Genomic DNA, 17,852 nt, shown 5'->3' on the forward strand with positions numbered 1-17,852 from the left:
CCGTCCAATGTAGTTGACAATGTCTTCAGCGTGTCCGACCCATCTTCCAGACTTCTGGCCTCACCCCTTCCCTTCCAGAACAATGACAGTGTCCCACTTGTCCTTGTTTTCCACCTCACTAGCCGCCACATTCAAATGATCATCCTTTGCTATTTTTGCCACATCCAGCATTATGTCACCACCAAACACATTTTCTCTTCCTCTCTACTGTCAGCATTCCACAGACCATTCCCCATGATAGGTCCACTCCTCCATCAGTCCCCATGGCAGTTTCCCACGTAATCGTAAAACGTGTAATACTTGCCTGTTCACTTCCTCATATATTCAAGGCCCCATACACACTTTCCAGGTGGAGTAGTGTTTCACTTGTACATCTTTCAATCTAAGCCACTGCATTTGCTGCTACTTTGGCAAGATCAAGTGCAGGCTAGTGACTGCTTTGGGGAGCACCTCTGTTCTGTGCGCAGGAATAACCTTGCCTTCCCAACTGCTTTTCATTCAATAAACCACCTTGGTCTCATGCTGATATTTCTGACGTGAGCTTGCTGCAATATTGAATTTGGTAACTTCAGTAACCATTGTGTTCTTCATTTTCCTCCCCCTACCCATCAGCACTGACTAAACTCTGCCACAAGAGTGTGGTCAATCTATTAAAAACAACTTTTCAAATACTGGACAGGGGTTATTGGGTACTGACCTGTATATTATACATTATTTAGTGATGTATTTCAGTTTGCAGATTATTTCAACTGGGAATGCACAGTGCTATACGTGTATAGTAGAGTATTCTAACTATTTTATTCCAGGTTAAAAGTAGGAACCCAACTGTGACTTTAACATTGATTCCTACGAGAACCTATGATTCATTTAAAGTCGTGTCATTTCAAGTTATGATTTTTTAGGAATGCAGGCACAACTTCTAAGAGCTCATTGTAAAATCAATTTGGCTATCCTTAAATTGGTAATTGTCAGGCAGATTTCAGAACAGATCACATGATCCCCCTCATATAACCCTGAACTGAGACAGTGATATTTTGGGACTGTCTTATAAATCTCCCAAATGTAACAAAGGTTTATACAAATTTCTATTTTTATATGTTCTTACGACCAAAGTGATGAATTTCAGACATCCCTATATTACTTTTCATCTACAACTTTGCTGTACGGTTGATTAATCTTTTGCTGTCTCTTTGCAACCTGAGCTTTCCTCACAACTTGCATTTTCACCAAGCTTTGTACCATCAGTAAATTTAGGATACGTGACTTTGTGTCTCTTTATTAATCAAAATTAAAAATAGCGCTCCACTAGTCATAGCCTGACAACTTGAAAATGCCCCAATTATCCCTACCGCTTCCTGATCTATTAACCAATCCTAAATATCTGCTCATTTATCATACCAACTTTGAGCCCTTAGCTTGTGTATTAACCTCTTACATACAGAAGAATTCAGGAGCGGGCTACTCAGCCGCTCAAGGCTGCTTAGTTATTCCAGATCATGGTTGATCATGTACTGTACTATCCCCATAATATGGTGCCATTACTAACTAGCAATTAATGAATTCCTGTCTTGAAATTTGCTTATTAACTGGGCTTCCCAAGCTTATGGATAGAGCATTCCAAAGATTCACCACCCTCTGATCAAAATGTTTTTCCTCATCTCAATCCTAAATGGCTCATCTTTTATTCTGAGACAGTGTCTCCTGATTGTAGACCCCACAGCCAGGGAAACTCCATCAACTCAGTCTATCCCTTTAAGAATTTATAAGTTTCCTCCCATTCTGCTAAACTGTAGAGAATACAGGCCCAGTTTCCTCAATCTCATAGCAAAGTCCCACCATCCCAGGAATCAGGCTGGTGAACCTCCATGCATTCATCTATGATAAGTGCATCTTACCCTAGGCAAGGGGACTAGAACTTCACGCACTATTCCAGGTGTGGTCTCATCACTGCTCTATACAGTTGAAACATTTCATTTCTATATTCAAATCCTCCTGCAATAAAGGCGAATATACTGTTTTGTCTTCTGAATTGCTTCCTGAAAGCACCTTTCAGTAACTTATGAACAATGACATCTAAGTCCTTTTGGGTATCCACACTTGTGTAAAAACTGATAAGTGGATGACCAAACACTTTTTTTATATTATTTCCATCAGCTGTACTTTTGTACGCTCACTTAGCCTGTCTAAATTCCTACGGAATCTCTTTGCATCCTCCTCAACTCATAGTCCCAAGTTCTACCATAGTATATAAATAAGGATAAGCCCAGAAGACATAGGAACAGAAATTAAGCCATTGGGTCTACTCTGCAATTCGATCATGGCTGGTAGGTTTATCAAACCCATTTTTACACTCTCTTCTCTCTCCACCCCCCCCGGTAATCTTTGATCCAGTAGCAATCAAGAACATATCCATCTCTGATGTGGAGACTTTGGAGAGGATGTAAAGGGCAGCACGGTGGCTGAGTGGTTAGCTGAGGGACCCAGGTTCAATTTCAACCTCAGGCGACTGTGTGTGGAGTTTTAAAATTCTCCCAGTGTCAGCATGGGTTTCTTCCGGGCGCTCCAGTTTCCTCCCACACTCCAAAGATGTGCAGATTAGGTCAATTGGTCATGCTAAATTACTCCTAGGGATGTGTAGGTTGGGTGCATTAGTCAGGGGCAAATGTAGGTTAGGGAAATGAGTCTGGGTAGGTTAACTCTTGGGAGGATCAATGTGGACTTGTTGGCCCAAAGAGCCTGTTTTCACATTTGTAGAGATTCGAATGCAAATTCAAAAGAAGTTTACTTGCATTTTGCTTGGATTGGAGTGTATTAGCTAGAAGCAGAGGTTGGACAAATTTGAATTGTTTTTGCTCAAGTGGCAGAAGCTGAGGGGTGACTTTTAGAAGAATATAAAATTATGAGGCCTGGATAGGATGAATAATTGGAGTTTTTTTCCCCAGAATAGAAATGCCAAATACTAGGCGAATAAAGGTTTAAAATGAGAGGACACATGCAAGGCAAGACATTTTACACCGAGGATGTCAGGTGCCCAGAACGCAATGCCAGGGGAGGTGGTAGAAGCAGAAACAATAGCAACATTTAAGAGGCATTTAAACAGCCACACGAACAGGCTGGGAATAAAAGGTTACAGACCATGTGGAGACAGATAGGATTAGTTTAGAATGGCATTATGGTTGGCACAGACACGCTAGGTTAAAGGGCCTGTTCCTGTGCTGTTTTATTCAATGTTCTTTGCTCTATGTATGTATCATCTGAAAACTTGGAATTATTACAATTATCCTCCAGGTTCAAATTATTAACGTATAGTTAAAATCTAGGATTTTGCAGTATTCCACAAGTTAGAGAGTCCTCTGGCAGCTCATTCCATACATGTACCACCCTCTACATGAATAAGTTGCCCCTTGGGTCCCTTTTATACCTTTCCTCTCTTTCCCTGAACCTATGCCAAGTTACTGCCTACCAATTTAAGAATGACCCATTTATTCCTACTCTTTGCTTTCTGCCTGTTAACAAATCCTTAATTCATGGTAATAAACCAAAAGCAAAAATGCTGGAAAATCTCAGCATGTCTGAGAGAAAAGAGCTGACTTTTCAAGTCTAACTGACCTTTTGTCAAAGCTGCATGCTAGTATGTTATTCTCAATCCACACACTTTATCAAACATCTTCTCAAAATCCACATCCATTGGAGCCCCCTTATTGTAAATCTTTTGTGATACTTTATCAAGTACCTTTTGGAAATCCAAGCATTATACATTTACCAGTTCCTCTTTATCTGCCCCACTAGTTATATCCTCAAAAAACTTCAATAAATTTGTCAAACAGGATTTTTCTTTTGTCAAACCATCTTGTCTGGATCATACTAAACTTTTCGAACTGAGTTTTAAAAGTATCTAGCACTTTCCCAATGAGTGATTTTAAGCTGACTGACTCTTAAAGAACAAAGCAAGTTACAGCACAGGAACAGGCTCTTCAGCCCTCCAAGCCTGTGCCGATCCAGATCCTCTAAGTATCTGTATCCCTTTGTTCCCTGCCCATTCGTAGCTGTTCTAGAAACATCTTAAATGATACTATCGTGCTCGCATCTACCAACTCCACTGGCAACGTGTACCAGGCACCCATCACCCTCCGCGTAAAGAACTTTTCATGCATATCTCCTTTAAATCTGTCCCCTCTCACTTTGAACTCGTGACCCCAGGTAATTGATTTGCCCACTCTGGGGAAAAAGCTTCTAGCTATCCACCCTGTCTATACTTCTCATGATTTTACAGGCCTCCATCAGGGCCCCCTTCAACTTCATCTTTCTAATGAAAATAATCCTACTCAACCTCTTTTCATAGCTAGTGCCCTCCACCCAAGGCAACATTCTAGTGAACCTCCTCTGCACCCACTCTAAAGCATCCACATCCTTTTGGTAATTTGACGACCAGACCTGTACGCAGTATTCCAAATGTAGCCAAATCAAAGTCTTATACAACTGTAACATGACCTGCCAACTCTTGTACTCAATACCCCATCTGATGAAAGAAAGCATGCCATATGCCGCCTTAATCACACCATTGATCTGTATTGCCACCCTCAGGGAACAATGGACTTGAACACCCAGATCTCTCTGTACATCAATTTTCTCCAGGACATTTCCATTTACTGTATAGTTCGCTTTTGAATTGGATCTTCTAAAATGCATCACCTCGCATTTGCCAGGATTGAACTCCATATGCCATTTCTCTGCCCAAATCTCCAAACTATCTATATTCTGCTGTATTCTCTGACAGTCGCCTTCACTATCTGCTACTCCACCAATCTTAGAGTCATCTGGAAACTTGCTAATGAGACCACCTATACCTTCCTCCAAATCATTTATGTATATCACGAACAACAGTATTCCCAGCACAGATCCCTGTGGAACAGCACTGGTCATAGTTCTCCATTTCTCCTACTCTCTGTCTCCTATTGTCTAGCCAGTTCTTTATCCATCTAGTTAATACACCCTGGAGTCCATGTATATGACATCTACAGCCTTCCCTCATCAATAATCTTTCACTTCCTCGAAGAATTATATTAAGTTGGTAAGACAGGACTTTCCCTGCACAAAACCATGTTGAAGATCCTATCCCTCAGTATCTTCCCCAGCAGCTTGCCTACCATTGACATCAGGCTCACTGGTCTATAACTACCTGGATTATCCCTGCTACCCTTCTTAAACAAAGGGGACAAAATGAGCACTTCTCCAGTCCTCCAGTGTTCAAGGATGCTGCAGATATCTGTTAAGGGCCCAGCTATTTTCTCTCTTGCTTGCCTCAGTAATCTGGGATCAATCCCATCCAGACTTAGGGACTTGTCCACATTAATGCCTTTTAGAATACCTAACATTTCCTCCCTCCTTATGCTTACTTGATCTAGAGTAATCAAACATCCATCCCCAACCTCAACATCTGTCACATCCCTCTCCATGGGGAATGCTAAGTACTCAGTCAGAATCTCACCCATTTTCTCGGACTCCACACAAAATTTTCCTTCTTTGTCCTTGAGTGGGCCAACCCTTTCTCTACTTACCCTCTTGCTCCTTATATATGAATAAAAGGTTTTGGGATTTTTGTTAACCCTGTTTGCTAAAGATATCTCATGACCTCTTTTAGTCCTCTTAATTCCTTGTTTCAGATTGGTTCTACATTCACAATATTCTTCCAAAGCTTTGTCTGTCTTCAGTCGCCTAGACTTTATGTATGCTTCCTTGTTCCTCTTAGTTAGTCTCTCAATTTCACCTATCATCCATGGTTCCTAAACTTGCCATTTCTATCCCTAATTTTCACAGGAACATGTCTCTACTGCACACTAATCAAACACTCTTTAAAAGCCTCTCACATATCAAATGTGAAGGATTTACCTTCAAATATCTGCTCCCAATCTACATTCCCAGCTCCTGCCAAATTGGTAAAGTTGGTCTTCCCCCAATTTAGCATTCTTTCTTTAGGACCACTCTCACCATTGTCCATGACTAACCTAAAGATTACGGAATTGTGATCACTATTCCCAAAGTAATCCCCGACTGAAACTTCAACCACCTGGCTAGGCTCATTCCCAACATGAGGTTGAGGATGGCCCCTTCCTAAGTTGGACTATTTATAGACTGCTCTAAAAAAACCCTCCTGGATGCTCCTTAGAAATTTTGCTCCATCTAGATCTCCAACACTAAGTGAATCTCAGTCAATGTTGGGAAAATTAAAATCGCCTATCACCACCATCTTGTTTCTCCTACATCTTTCCATAATCTGCTTCCATATTTGTACCTCTATCTTACTCTCACTGTTCAGAGGCCTGTAGTACAGCCCCAACATTGTTTCCGCACTATTCCTCACTATTCCTATCTCTGAGCTCTGCCTATACTGCCTCACTGCTGGAGTCCTCCTAGTGCCCTCCTTCAGCACAGCTGTGATATCCTTTTTGAACAATAATGCAACTCCTCTACTCCTTTTACCTCTCTCTCTCTCTATCCCGCCTTAAGCATCAATATCCTGGGATATTTATGTTGCCATTCATGCCCTTCCCTCAACCAAGTTTCAGGGCATGGATTAGAATCTGGGAGTAAGATGTTATTTATATTACTAAGTTCATTTGCCTTACCTACTACACTTCTTGCATTAAAACAAATGCACCTCAGACCACCAATCTTTTTGCTTTCATCATCTGCTTCCTGCCTATTATTCTGTTTAGTCACACTGACTTCATTATTTAGTTCCTTACTGTCCACTAATCCCTCATTTGGTTCCCATCCCCCTGCCACATAGTTCCCTTTTTTCTGTCTCCCAACCTTCTAGAATTCAAAGTTTGTGAGAAGATTTGTAGCTCGGGTGCTCGTTGTTGTGGTTGTGTTCGCCGAGCTGGGAGTTTTTGTTGCAAACATTTCGTCTCCTTTCTAGGTGACATCCTCAGTGCTTGGGAGCCTCCTGTGAAGCGCTTCTGTGCTGATTCCTCCGGCATTTATAGTGGTTTGAATCTACCACTTCCGGTTGTCAGTAGCTGTCCGCTGCTGTGGCTGATATATAGGGTCTAGGTCGATGTGTCTGTTGATAGAATTTATTGGTTTGTGTGCTGTTATGAGTCCTAGTGTGGCCAGTCCTTTGGGTTGTGGCATGTCCTCATTTCATTGTCTTTCCCTTAGGCATCTGTTGATGAAATTTCACAGGCATCCGTTTTTGGCCACACTACCATACATCAGGAGCATTTCTGAACTGACAGCCAGACTGCTACGACCACTAGGACTCATAACAGCACACAAACCAACAGCCACGCTCAGACAACAACTCACCAGGACAAAGGACCCGATACCCAGCATGAGCAAAACCAATGTAGTGTACAAAATCCCATGCAAGGGCTGCACAAAACACTACATAGGACAAACAGGAAGACAGCTAACAACCCACATCCATAAACACCAACTAGCCACGAAACGACACGACCAGCTATCCTTAGTAGCCATACACTCAGATGACAAACAACATGAATTCGATTGGGACAACACCACTATTATAGGGCAAGCCAAACAGAGAACAGCCAGAGAATTCCTAGAGGCATGGCACTCATCCACAAATTCTATCAACAGACACATCGACCTAGACCCTATATACCAGTCACTGCAGCGGACAGCTACTGACAACCGGACGCGGCAGATTCAAACCACTGTAAATGCTGGAGGAATCAGCACAGAAGTGCTTCACAGGAGGCTCCCAAGCACTGAGGATGTCACCTAGAAAGGGGACGGAACGTTTGCAACAAAAACTCTCAGCTCAGCGAACAGAACCACAACAACCTTCTAGAATAGTGTTATATTTAACAATTTCCAATCTATTGGTATGATGCTAGAATTTTGGAAAATCATAGCCAACACATCCATTATGTCTGTAGAAATTTCAGATGTAGGTCATCAAGTCCTGGTGATGTGCCTAATTTTAGTCTCTCAGTAGTACAAAGTTCAAATGTTGTCATAAAAGATGACATGCTGACAAAGATTTTTATTTTGCACACATCGGGACAGAATCACAAGAATAACAAATGTTTAAGCAAACAATAATCTGTATGAGAAGAGGGTACTACATGGTTGGCGAGCAATTTTAGTCTATTGAATTTCTCCAGTACTACTTCTCTACTGATATTTAGCATGATTTCCTCAATTGATTAGCCTTCAAGTCACTCTAATTTGTATATGTAACTTGTACCTTCCACTTTGAAAACAGACCCAAGATATTTGTTCACTGTCTCTACCATTTCCTCATCACCCCGACAATTTCTGCTCTCTCTATTAAAACCTTTATTTTGGATGCTGTATTCTTTTTTACATATTTGCAAAAACTCTTACAATTATGTTTTTGTATGCATACTGTATCTGTCATACTGTATCTTACAGTTTTCATCAGTTAATCAACATCTTGGTGGTCCTTTCCTGGTTTCTAAAACACTAAAATAATCAGACTTAGAATTACCATGGCAACATTATAATTCTTTCCTTTTAATTTAATACCATCCTTCATGTTATGCCTCACAGGGATAGTGTGCTGAAAAACAATTCCACTAATCCAAGAATCGACACAAAATGAAAGATTTTTAGAAGTGAATTTCCCAATTTACTTGAATTTTAGGCCCAGGTTGACAGAAAGCATGCATCAGGATTCTATACTTAATCATTTATTTGTAATAAATAGTACTTTTTGTTAAGAACCATCAACATATAACTCTACTCATTAAAACTCAAATCAACTTATAAAACTACCTCTCTAAACATACATAGAGATAGATGCCAAAAAAATGTTTTGGGAGAAAACTAAATCTCAGAAGACAATTTAAGATTTACTGAATCAGAAAGCTGTTTCTCAACATTCCTTCTCTAGGTATTTTCACTTGTTTGCAGGTGACAAAGGGTGACTGGCTTACACTTATGTATCTGACCTATTCTTATAGCAACTGTTGAGAAAGAAACTGGCTCTCTTTTGGTTTGAGTTTCTTTTAATGCAAGCGGAAACGCAGCTCCTTCCCTTTGAAAGGTCCAAATGCTTCTCCCTCAAACATTCAAACCCATAAAATGTTCAGTTATCTGGGAACAATCACATAATTGGTGACAGGCAGAAGTCTTTGACATTGCTAACAGCCACTAGTCCATAGACCAGTCAGCTACTTGTTGGTGGCCAAATTTCCTTTCATACACATCCCTTGGCTCTGGCTTATCCTTAACAGGATTTTTCCCTATTGCCCGCACAAACTGCTGTGTAAACAACACTTATGAGTGTCAGGTAATTTGCTTTTGGAAAGTGCAGTAATCATTCACAATCCTTGGGCTTTAAAACGGTCCTTTTCAGATTTTACATCACAGTCAAAAATACAGAAAAATAAAAATATATAGTCTTTATATTTACTGGCTTAGTATCTTTTCCACTGAATTTCTGCTGAATAGGAGAGTTACTTTACAAATGTTTGATATCGATCAGATATTTTAGTTCTTATTGATCTAATTAATTTTAGCCAGCTCTCTCTTATACTCTCTCTGTAATTAGCTTTAACCTTAAGATTGTTTACGATTGGAATATGTCATATGCAAACTTAAAGCAGAATTCGGTTGTATTAGGATCACTACTTCCCAGCAGATCTTCTACTAATGACATTACTAATTAATCCTGCCTTATTATATAATAGAATCTAAAACAGTTTTATCTTCATTTGGTTCCAAACCATACTCCTCAAGGAAACTGACTGAAAACCATTTACAAACTCATCTCCTATACCACCTTTGTCAATTGATTAAAAGTTCGATTGAAGATTATAGTCCCCATTAGCATTACATTGCCTTTTTCACAAGCTCCAATAATTTTTGCTTTGTCTAACAATATATTAACTACCCAGGTTCTGAAACTAATCAAATTAGTATTTTTTGATACTTGGTTTCCTAGTTTTTTTTTAAACCCAGGTATGCTCTGTCCAATTTTAGAAAATAATTTTTTTACTTGCAATTTCTAGATTACCTGGTTTGAATGAGTAATACTATATGAACATGAGCAATATCATCTGGAAACTGTGGATGTGTGAACGGGACCCTCCCATACCATGAATTGCCTAAACTATGCTTCTAAACAAATACCAGGAACTGAATACAAAAGGAACATAGAATAAATTCATATGGACTACACACTGACCTGCATCACTCCCAATGCTGCAATCTTAGTAAGCATATTTTTGTTTATTAGCTCTTTTCAGCAAACCTGTGCACTTTATTCCCCAAACTGTAACAGAAGATAACTCCAAGCCTTTGTTAATGTTACCCCAATAAGTTATCATGGCTCCCATCATGAATGGATTTTCTACTCTGTTCCACAGCTGTGGGTGAGATCGGCAAATTCTGTTTGGGCAAGGTAACTGCTGATTCAAATCTCCTTTACAGCCAGTTGTTCATCAGGTGTCTTGCAACCAGCCTTGACATCTTCCTTAAACGGTGTTCTGCCTTAAATGCTTTATAAAATCCAGCATCAAAATCTTGGCAATATTGCTCACCACCTTTTCAAGCTCATCCCTAACACTGAGCATGTGCATGCATTATTTCATTGCTGTTTTTCTGAATTCTAACTTATATAAACTCGAAACCATTCATATTAAGGACCATAAGTGTTAAGAAGCACAAATTTCCTGAAAATATAGCTTAATTCTTTTGCTTACTTGAATCCAGTATTTTTTCTTGAATACTATTGTTTGCTTCTACTTTTGGACAACTAAAAATGATAATAAATTAGATTATACGTAGACAGAGTTTAAGTACCTTGGAATCAAATTGTCACTCCTTATCTTATTTACAGCTGACAAGGTCTGTACTTACCGTCCACCCTAGATTTCCCTTCAGATGCTGGTGAGCAGCTGCACGAGTCACAAAGAAACACTCTCTCTCTCTGTTAGAGCAAGTGTTCTAGAATTTTAACACCACAGCACTAGGGGAGCACTTACTGCAATGGCTGATCCTGGAAACTACAATCATAAGTAGACATGTAATTCGACAAAATGTGCCATTTTATATTTTAATTTAGGATTTTATCGAAGTGGGAAATCTTAGCTTTTATCCCTTACATACCTCAGAGCAAACAAGAGCTTAAAATCAACCTGGCATTCAACAGGCCAGCTAATCATTTTGCATCTACTTATCCAAGTAACACACACCTGCCAACTTCAACGCATAACTTTGCAAATCCTTTCAATCTCTAAACTTGCCCGTACATTTCTTACAAGATAAATATGGGATAAATATTGAAAAGGAGGATTAATTTTCTTATTGCAAACACTTATGATGACATCATTAACTCAACTCTGCAAATAAGGCTTTCAAAAAACATCAGTAGTCACTGACCCAACAATTAAGGGATAGCAATATATTTTTAAGCCCAAATGATATGCAACTTGCAGGTGGTGGTAACATGCACAGGATTCTACTTCTTGTCTTTCTTAGTGGATCGCTGTTTTGGGAGGTAGGTATCAAGAAGCTGTGGCAAGTTGCAACCATGAACCTTGTACATGGCACACACTGCATTGGTGGGGTACTCGAGGAGGCAGAAATGAATCATCCACATAATGTTCAGACTAAAGGTGATTACAAATGTTCCAGCCCTGTCTGCTGAATTAATGCTGGGTTCAACTACCATTGAGGTGGTGAATTTTACGGAACTATCTCCTTTCATAAATTGAGTTATGGTTGGCAAATAAACAATGTGGCGGCTTTGCAAAGCTTTGATTAGATCTGTTAATTATGGGATCACTTAGCTCCAGCAAGAGTATGCTGCATTTGCAGCTTAGCATGCGTACAGTGTAGCCTCAACAAGTAGACAGTGTATTTTTGACATATGCTGCTTTCTTCCATTCTTTATTTAGCCAGGGTTAGTTCCCCAGGCTTGATGGCAATGGATTAAGGATATGCCAGCCCAAGAGGTTGCATATTGTGGTTGAAAATAATTCTGCTGCTGACAGTGTCTCATAGGTGTCCCATTTTCAGCTGATAGAGCCATTCTGAATCCCATTTAATAGTGGTAATGCTCCACAAAAGATGGATGGTATTGTAAGTGTAAAGACCAGACTTCATACCTGCCTGTCTGTGGTACAGTGTATCTGTGACAGATATATTAGCAAGAATGAGATCAAGTTGATTTTCTCCATATGTTGGTTCACTCATTACTTGCTATTGGCCCGGTTTGGCAGATTTGTCCTTCAGGACTCAGACAGCCCAGTCAGTAGTCGTTTTATCAAATTACTCCATGAAATTGTCCACCCAGAGTCTACTCTTTCCTCTTGCCACCCTCAGTGCTTCTTCTAATCGATATTCAACATTAATTTGTAATGGGTGGGTTTTGTTTTTAGCCTAAATCAGAAAAGTTATATCAGTTTACTTAAGAAGCAAATATTGTTGCTGCCTTGTAATAAAAGTTTCCATTTTTTTTATTAAACCAAAATTGCAAGTCATTTAAGCTGTCTCTCTCTTATCTCTATTTTAACCCAGGACAATCTGATACACTCTATTCACTTATTGCATTGCAAGACACAAGCTACAAAACAGCTTTCAAGAAAAGATGTACATTACATTACTGACACTCTGTCATTCATATGGCCTAGTGCAACAGTGCTTTCTCTGTTGGAGAACTTTGATTTAATGTGTAAAGGACTGAATCACAAATCTACACACCACTGCGGGTTCAAGGTGCCATAAAACAAAAATTATAGGCTTAAAAGGAGTTCACACAAGTACTCTGTTAATGTAACTTCACATGTGTCCATATATCATGTTGTTTGGACAGCTTGTAAAAATGAAAATGTCTCCAGTGAACACATGGTCAGCGAAGGAGAGAGAGAAAGAAACCTACACTGCTAACTGATACACCAGTGAATCTGTGCAGTTACTGCTTTTGCTGTTTGAATTCATGTATCTCTGGACATTGGAGTGCGTCTAGGAAAAATGAACAGCAAAATTCACAACTGATCTTGGAGGAACCTGTATGGGAGAGCTCGCAACTCAGGAATAGACAAGTGCATAGTTTTTAAAGTGTAACCTTTCTGTTAGTCTACTCAGTAGTGAGTAGAGTGGGTTCTTTCTTGATTATACTGGCAGGGATATTCACTACACCTGCATGAGAGGATTTAAACTGGTGGGAGATGTGGTTGGGACCCAAGGAAACACTGAGGAAAGAGATCAATCCAAGACTGATACAATTGGGAAAGGGAGCAAGTCAAACAGTCAGGGCAGGAAGAAACAAAGCAGAGAACAAGGTAAGACTGATAAATTAAACTACATTTACTTCAATGCAAGAGAGCTAAAAAGGAAGGCACATCAACTCGGCGTATGGTTAGGCATTGGACTGGGATATCACAGCAATTACAGAAAAGTCTCTCAGGCTTGGATTGGACCAGCAGCTTAATATTCCAGGTTAAAAAAATGCTTTACAAAGGATAGAAAGGGGAGGCAAAAGAGGAAGCGGTGTAGTGTTTTTGATAAGGGATAGCATTACTGCTGTACTGAGGAAGGCTATTTCTGGGAATATATCGGGAAGTTATTTGGGTGGAACTGAGAAATAAGAAAGGGATAGTCACCTTATTAGGATTGTATATAGATCTCCGAGTAGTCGGCAGGAATTTGAGAAACAAATTTGTAAGGAGATTTCAGTTCTGTCAGAATAATAGGGTGGTTATGGTAGGGGATTTTAACTTTCCAAACATAGACTAGGACTGCCGTAGTGTTAAGGGTTTAGATGGAGAGGAATTTACTAAATGTGTACAAGAAAATTTTCTGATTCAGTAGGTGAATGTTCGTAATAGTGAAGGCGCAAACCTTGGACCTACTGTCGGGAAATACAGCTGGGCAGGAGACTGAGGTGTCAGTTGGGGAGCACTTTGGGGCCAGCAACCATAATTCTATTAGTTTTAAAATAGTGATGGAAAATGATAGATCGGATCTAAAAGTTGAAGTTCTAAATTGGAGGAAGGGTAACATTGACAGTATTACACAAGACCTTTCAAAAGCTGATTGGGAGCACTTGCTCGCAGGTAAAGCGATAGCTGGAAAATGGAAAGCCTTCAAGAGTGAGATAAGGAGAGTCCAGAGACAATATATTCCTATTAGGGTGAAAGCAAAGGCTGGTAGGTGTATGGAATGCTGGCTGACCAGAGAAATTGAGGTTTAGTTAAGAAAAAGAAGGAATCATATGTCAGGTATAGACAGGAGAGATTGAGAGAATCCTCAGAAGAATATAAAGGCAGTTGGAGTATACTTAATAGGAATATCAGGAGAGCAGAAAGTGGATATGAGATAGCTTTAGCAAATAGGGTTAAGGAGAATCCAAAGGGTTTTTAGAAACACATTAAGGACAAATGGCTATCTAGGGAGAGAACAGGGTTCATCAAAGATCAGTAAGGCAGCCTTTGTGTGGAGCTGCAGGGAACACAAAACGAGTATTTTGCATTTGTGTTTACTGTGGAGAAAGACATGGAAGATATAGAATGTGGGGAAATAGATGGTGACATCTTGAAAAATGTCCATATCACAGAGGTGGTGGTGCTGGATGTCTTGAACCGCATAAAAGTGGATAGATCCCCAGGACCTGATCAGGTGTACCCTAGAATTCTAAGAAGCTAGGGAAGTGATTCCTGGACCCCTTGCTGAGATATTTGTATCATCAATAGTCATTGGTGAGGTGCCAGAAGACTGGTGGTTGGCTAACGTGGTGCCACTGTTCAAGAAGGGTGGTAAGGACGAGCCAGGGAATTATAGACCGATGAGCATAACATTTATGGTGGGCAAATTGCTGGAGCGAATCCTGAGGGATAGGATTTACATATATTTGGAAAGGCAAGGACTGATCAACACGTCTTTGTGTGTGGGAAATCATGTCTCACAAACTTGATCAAGTTTTTTGAAGAAGTAACAAAGAGGATTGGAGAGGACAGAGCAGTGGACTCCAGTAAGGTGTTCAACAAGGTTCCCCATGGAAGACAGGTTAGCAAGGTTAGATCTCATGGAATACAGAACTGGCTCAAAGGTAGAAGACAGAGGATAGTGGTGGAGGGTTGCTTTTCAAACTGGAGGCCTGTGACCAGTGGAGTGCCACAAGGATCAGTGCTAAGTCCACTACTTTTTGTCATTTATATAAATGATTTGGATGCGAACATAGGAGGTATAATTAGTAAGTTTGCAGATGACACCAAAATTGGAGGTGGAGTGGACAGCGAAGATGGTTACTTCGGAGTACCACAGGATCTTGATCAGATGGGCCAGTGGGCTGAGGAGTGGCATATGAAGTTTAATTTAGATAAATACGAAGTGCTACATTTTGGAAAAGCAAATCAGAGCAGGACTTCTATACGTAATGGTAAGATCTTGGGGAGTGTTATTAAACAAAGATTTTAGAATACACGTTCATAGTTCCTTGAAAGTAGAGTCACAGGGAGAAAGGATAGTGAAGGCAGTGTTTGATGCTTTCCTTTATGTGTCAGAGCACTGAGTACAGGAGCTGGGACATCATGTTGTGGCTGTGCAGGACTTTGGTTAGACCAGTTTTGGAATATTGCGTGCAATTCCAGTCTCCTTCCTATTGGAAAGATTTTGCGAAACTTGAAAGGGTTCAGAGAAGATTTACAAGGATGTTGCCAGGGTTGGAATATTTGAGCTATAGGGAGAGGCTGAATAGGCTGGGGCTGTTTTCCCTGAAGCATTGGAGGCTGAGAGGTGACCTTATAAAAATTTATAAAATCATGAGGGGCATGGGGAGGAAAAATAGACAAGGTTTTTTCCCTGGGATGGCAAGTCCAGAACTAGAGGGCATAGGTTTAAGTTCAGAGAGGAAAGGTTTAAAAGGGACCTCGGGGCAGCCTTTTCACACAGAGGGCGGTGCGTGTATGGAATGAGCTGCCACAGGAAGTGGTAGAGGCTGGTACAATTACAGCATTTAAAAGGCATCTGGACAGGTATATGAATAGGAAGGGTTTAGATGGATATGGGCAAAGTGCTAGCAAATGGGACTAGGTTAGGATATCTGGTTGGCATGGACGAGTTGGATCAAAGGGTCTGTTTCTGTGCCATATTTCTTGTTGACTCTTGATGACTATAAAACAGAATTTTTGCATTTCAACCAGACACCTATTTTCATCATTTAAAACTGACTTTAGCTTGGATAATTACACAACAGAATAATTCATGCCTACTGAATAATTTCTTTGCAGCTTTATGAGCTGCTAGGCACTTACATGCAACATTGATAAACAGCTGCGAGGATACTTCGTTCATCTAAACTTGGATTCCCAAAACTAGAAACAAACAGAAGACAATAATGATTTTAAAATCTTTTAGGTGAAGAGATCCTTATCCCAGGTGTTAGTGCTAGGCAATTCAACTTGGATGCTTAAGTAAAGAATATTAAAGTTCTCAAACTTCTGTTTTGCTATGTAAAGCTATCTGTAGATTACATTAGCACCAGGCCTCATTTTATATCTCAAGCAGTGGTGATACTTCCATTTTCGTGTAACAATAATCCTCTTATTTCTTCTGAGGAAAAGTGGTAGTTTTCTTCATGACAAATGGGTATTGTTGCCTAGTCTTAACTGCCTTGCTAGATCATTGTAGAGGATGGCTAAAAATCAACCACATTGCTATGGTCTGAAGGCCAGGCAGGTAGGATGACAGATTTGTTTCCATGACAATCGATGATACTCTTATAGTCACTTTTACTGAAGCTAGATCTCAATTCCAAGTTAATAAGTGATTTTAAAATTCACCAGTTATCATTGTGGGATTTGAACCAATTTTCCCAAAGCATTAAACCTCTGGATTATAGATCCAGTAACATAATCTCGACATGTCCACATCCATAACTGCACTTCTAAATTTCTACTGGAAATTAGGTTGACACCATTTCTATAAGTTTCCCCTGGCAACTTACATAATGTGAAAGAGTAAGGACTTTCACATTCAATTACCCGTAATTATGATTTAGAATTAAGTATGCAGTAGTAAAGATGCGATGATATTTACATGCAAACAGCTGGCCAGTGGGCTTTTGAGAATAGAATTGCTCCAATCAGAATTACATACAGCATGGACACTGTCAGACACCTATGCAATGTATCAGCACAGGATGCAACAGCAAAACTTCTCAACCAGATTGAAGAACCCTTGCTGTGACAGACCAGCAAGTATAAAAAATGTTTAATGCATGCAAAGGAAGCAAAATCAGATAGAGATATAAGCAAAAGAAATAAGAGAAAAAAACATTTAAAATCTTAAAATAAACTCCCACTGACATTAATTTCTTGAAGAGACTTCACACTTATATTTATTTTTAGGGTCATTTTCTACCGAATGCATTAGTCTTGCTTTTTCCCGAACAATGAGTAGATAATAGACAGGGTAAGGGCTCAGTTTTATGCATTGAATGTATATCAATACAGAGTCCTTCAGCAAGATTTTGTTATGGCACAGCCTGCGCAGGAGCTGGGTAACTCAAAACATAAATTCTAGATCATGCACTTAACAATGCACGTGCATGTTCTGGATGATGATCTCTATTTTTTTCTGGATTAATGGTAAATATTGATAGCCTCATCAATTAAACATACTGCTAAATCTGTATCCTGACTTGAAAATTTGGGTGACTACCATAAATGAAAAGTTTCAATTTTAAGAACCAAAATGTACTAAATCAAAGTATGACTTGATGACTCTATTACAAACTTCCCATTAAACAAATTGCATGACTTACATAAAAGTGAGAAACTATTAAACTAAAATGATGTAACAGTGAAACCAAGACCATAAGGATATGACAAAATTCCATGAGAATTTACCAA

At 39.7% G+C, this 17,852-nt stretch overlaps 1 protein-coding gene across 5 annotated transcripts in view; it reads right to left on the minus strand.

Annotated features, from left to right (window-relative positions):
- The window catches only part of fam20b (FAM20B glycosaminoglycan xylosylkinase), a 161,036-nt gene that overhangs the window by 9,971 nt on the left and 133,213 nt on the right, over positions 1–17,852 (minus strand). For all 5 annotated transcript variants that reach the window (XM_060829662.1, XM_060829661.1, XM_060829660.1 and 2 more), the window contains one exon: positions 16,254–16,313. In XM_060829662.1, the coding sequence (XP_060685645.1) occupies positions 16,254–16,313 (60 nt within the window). The remainder of the gene's footprint in view (positions 1–16,253; positions 16,314–17,852) is intronic.

This window comes from Hemiscyllium ocellatum, chromosome 9 (genome assembly GCF_020745735.1).
Source record: "Hemiscyllium ocellatum isolate sHemOce1 chromosome 9, sHemOce1.pat.X.cur, whole genome shotgun sequence".
NCBI classification, from domain to species: Eukaryota; Metazoa; Chordata; class Chondrichthyes; order Orectolobiformes; family Hemiscylliidae; genus Hemiscyllium; species Hemiscyllium ocellatum.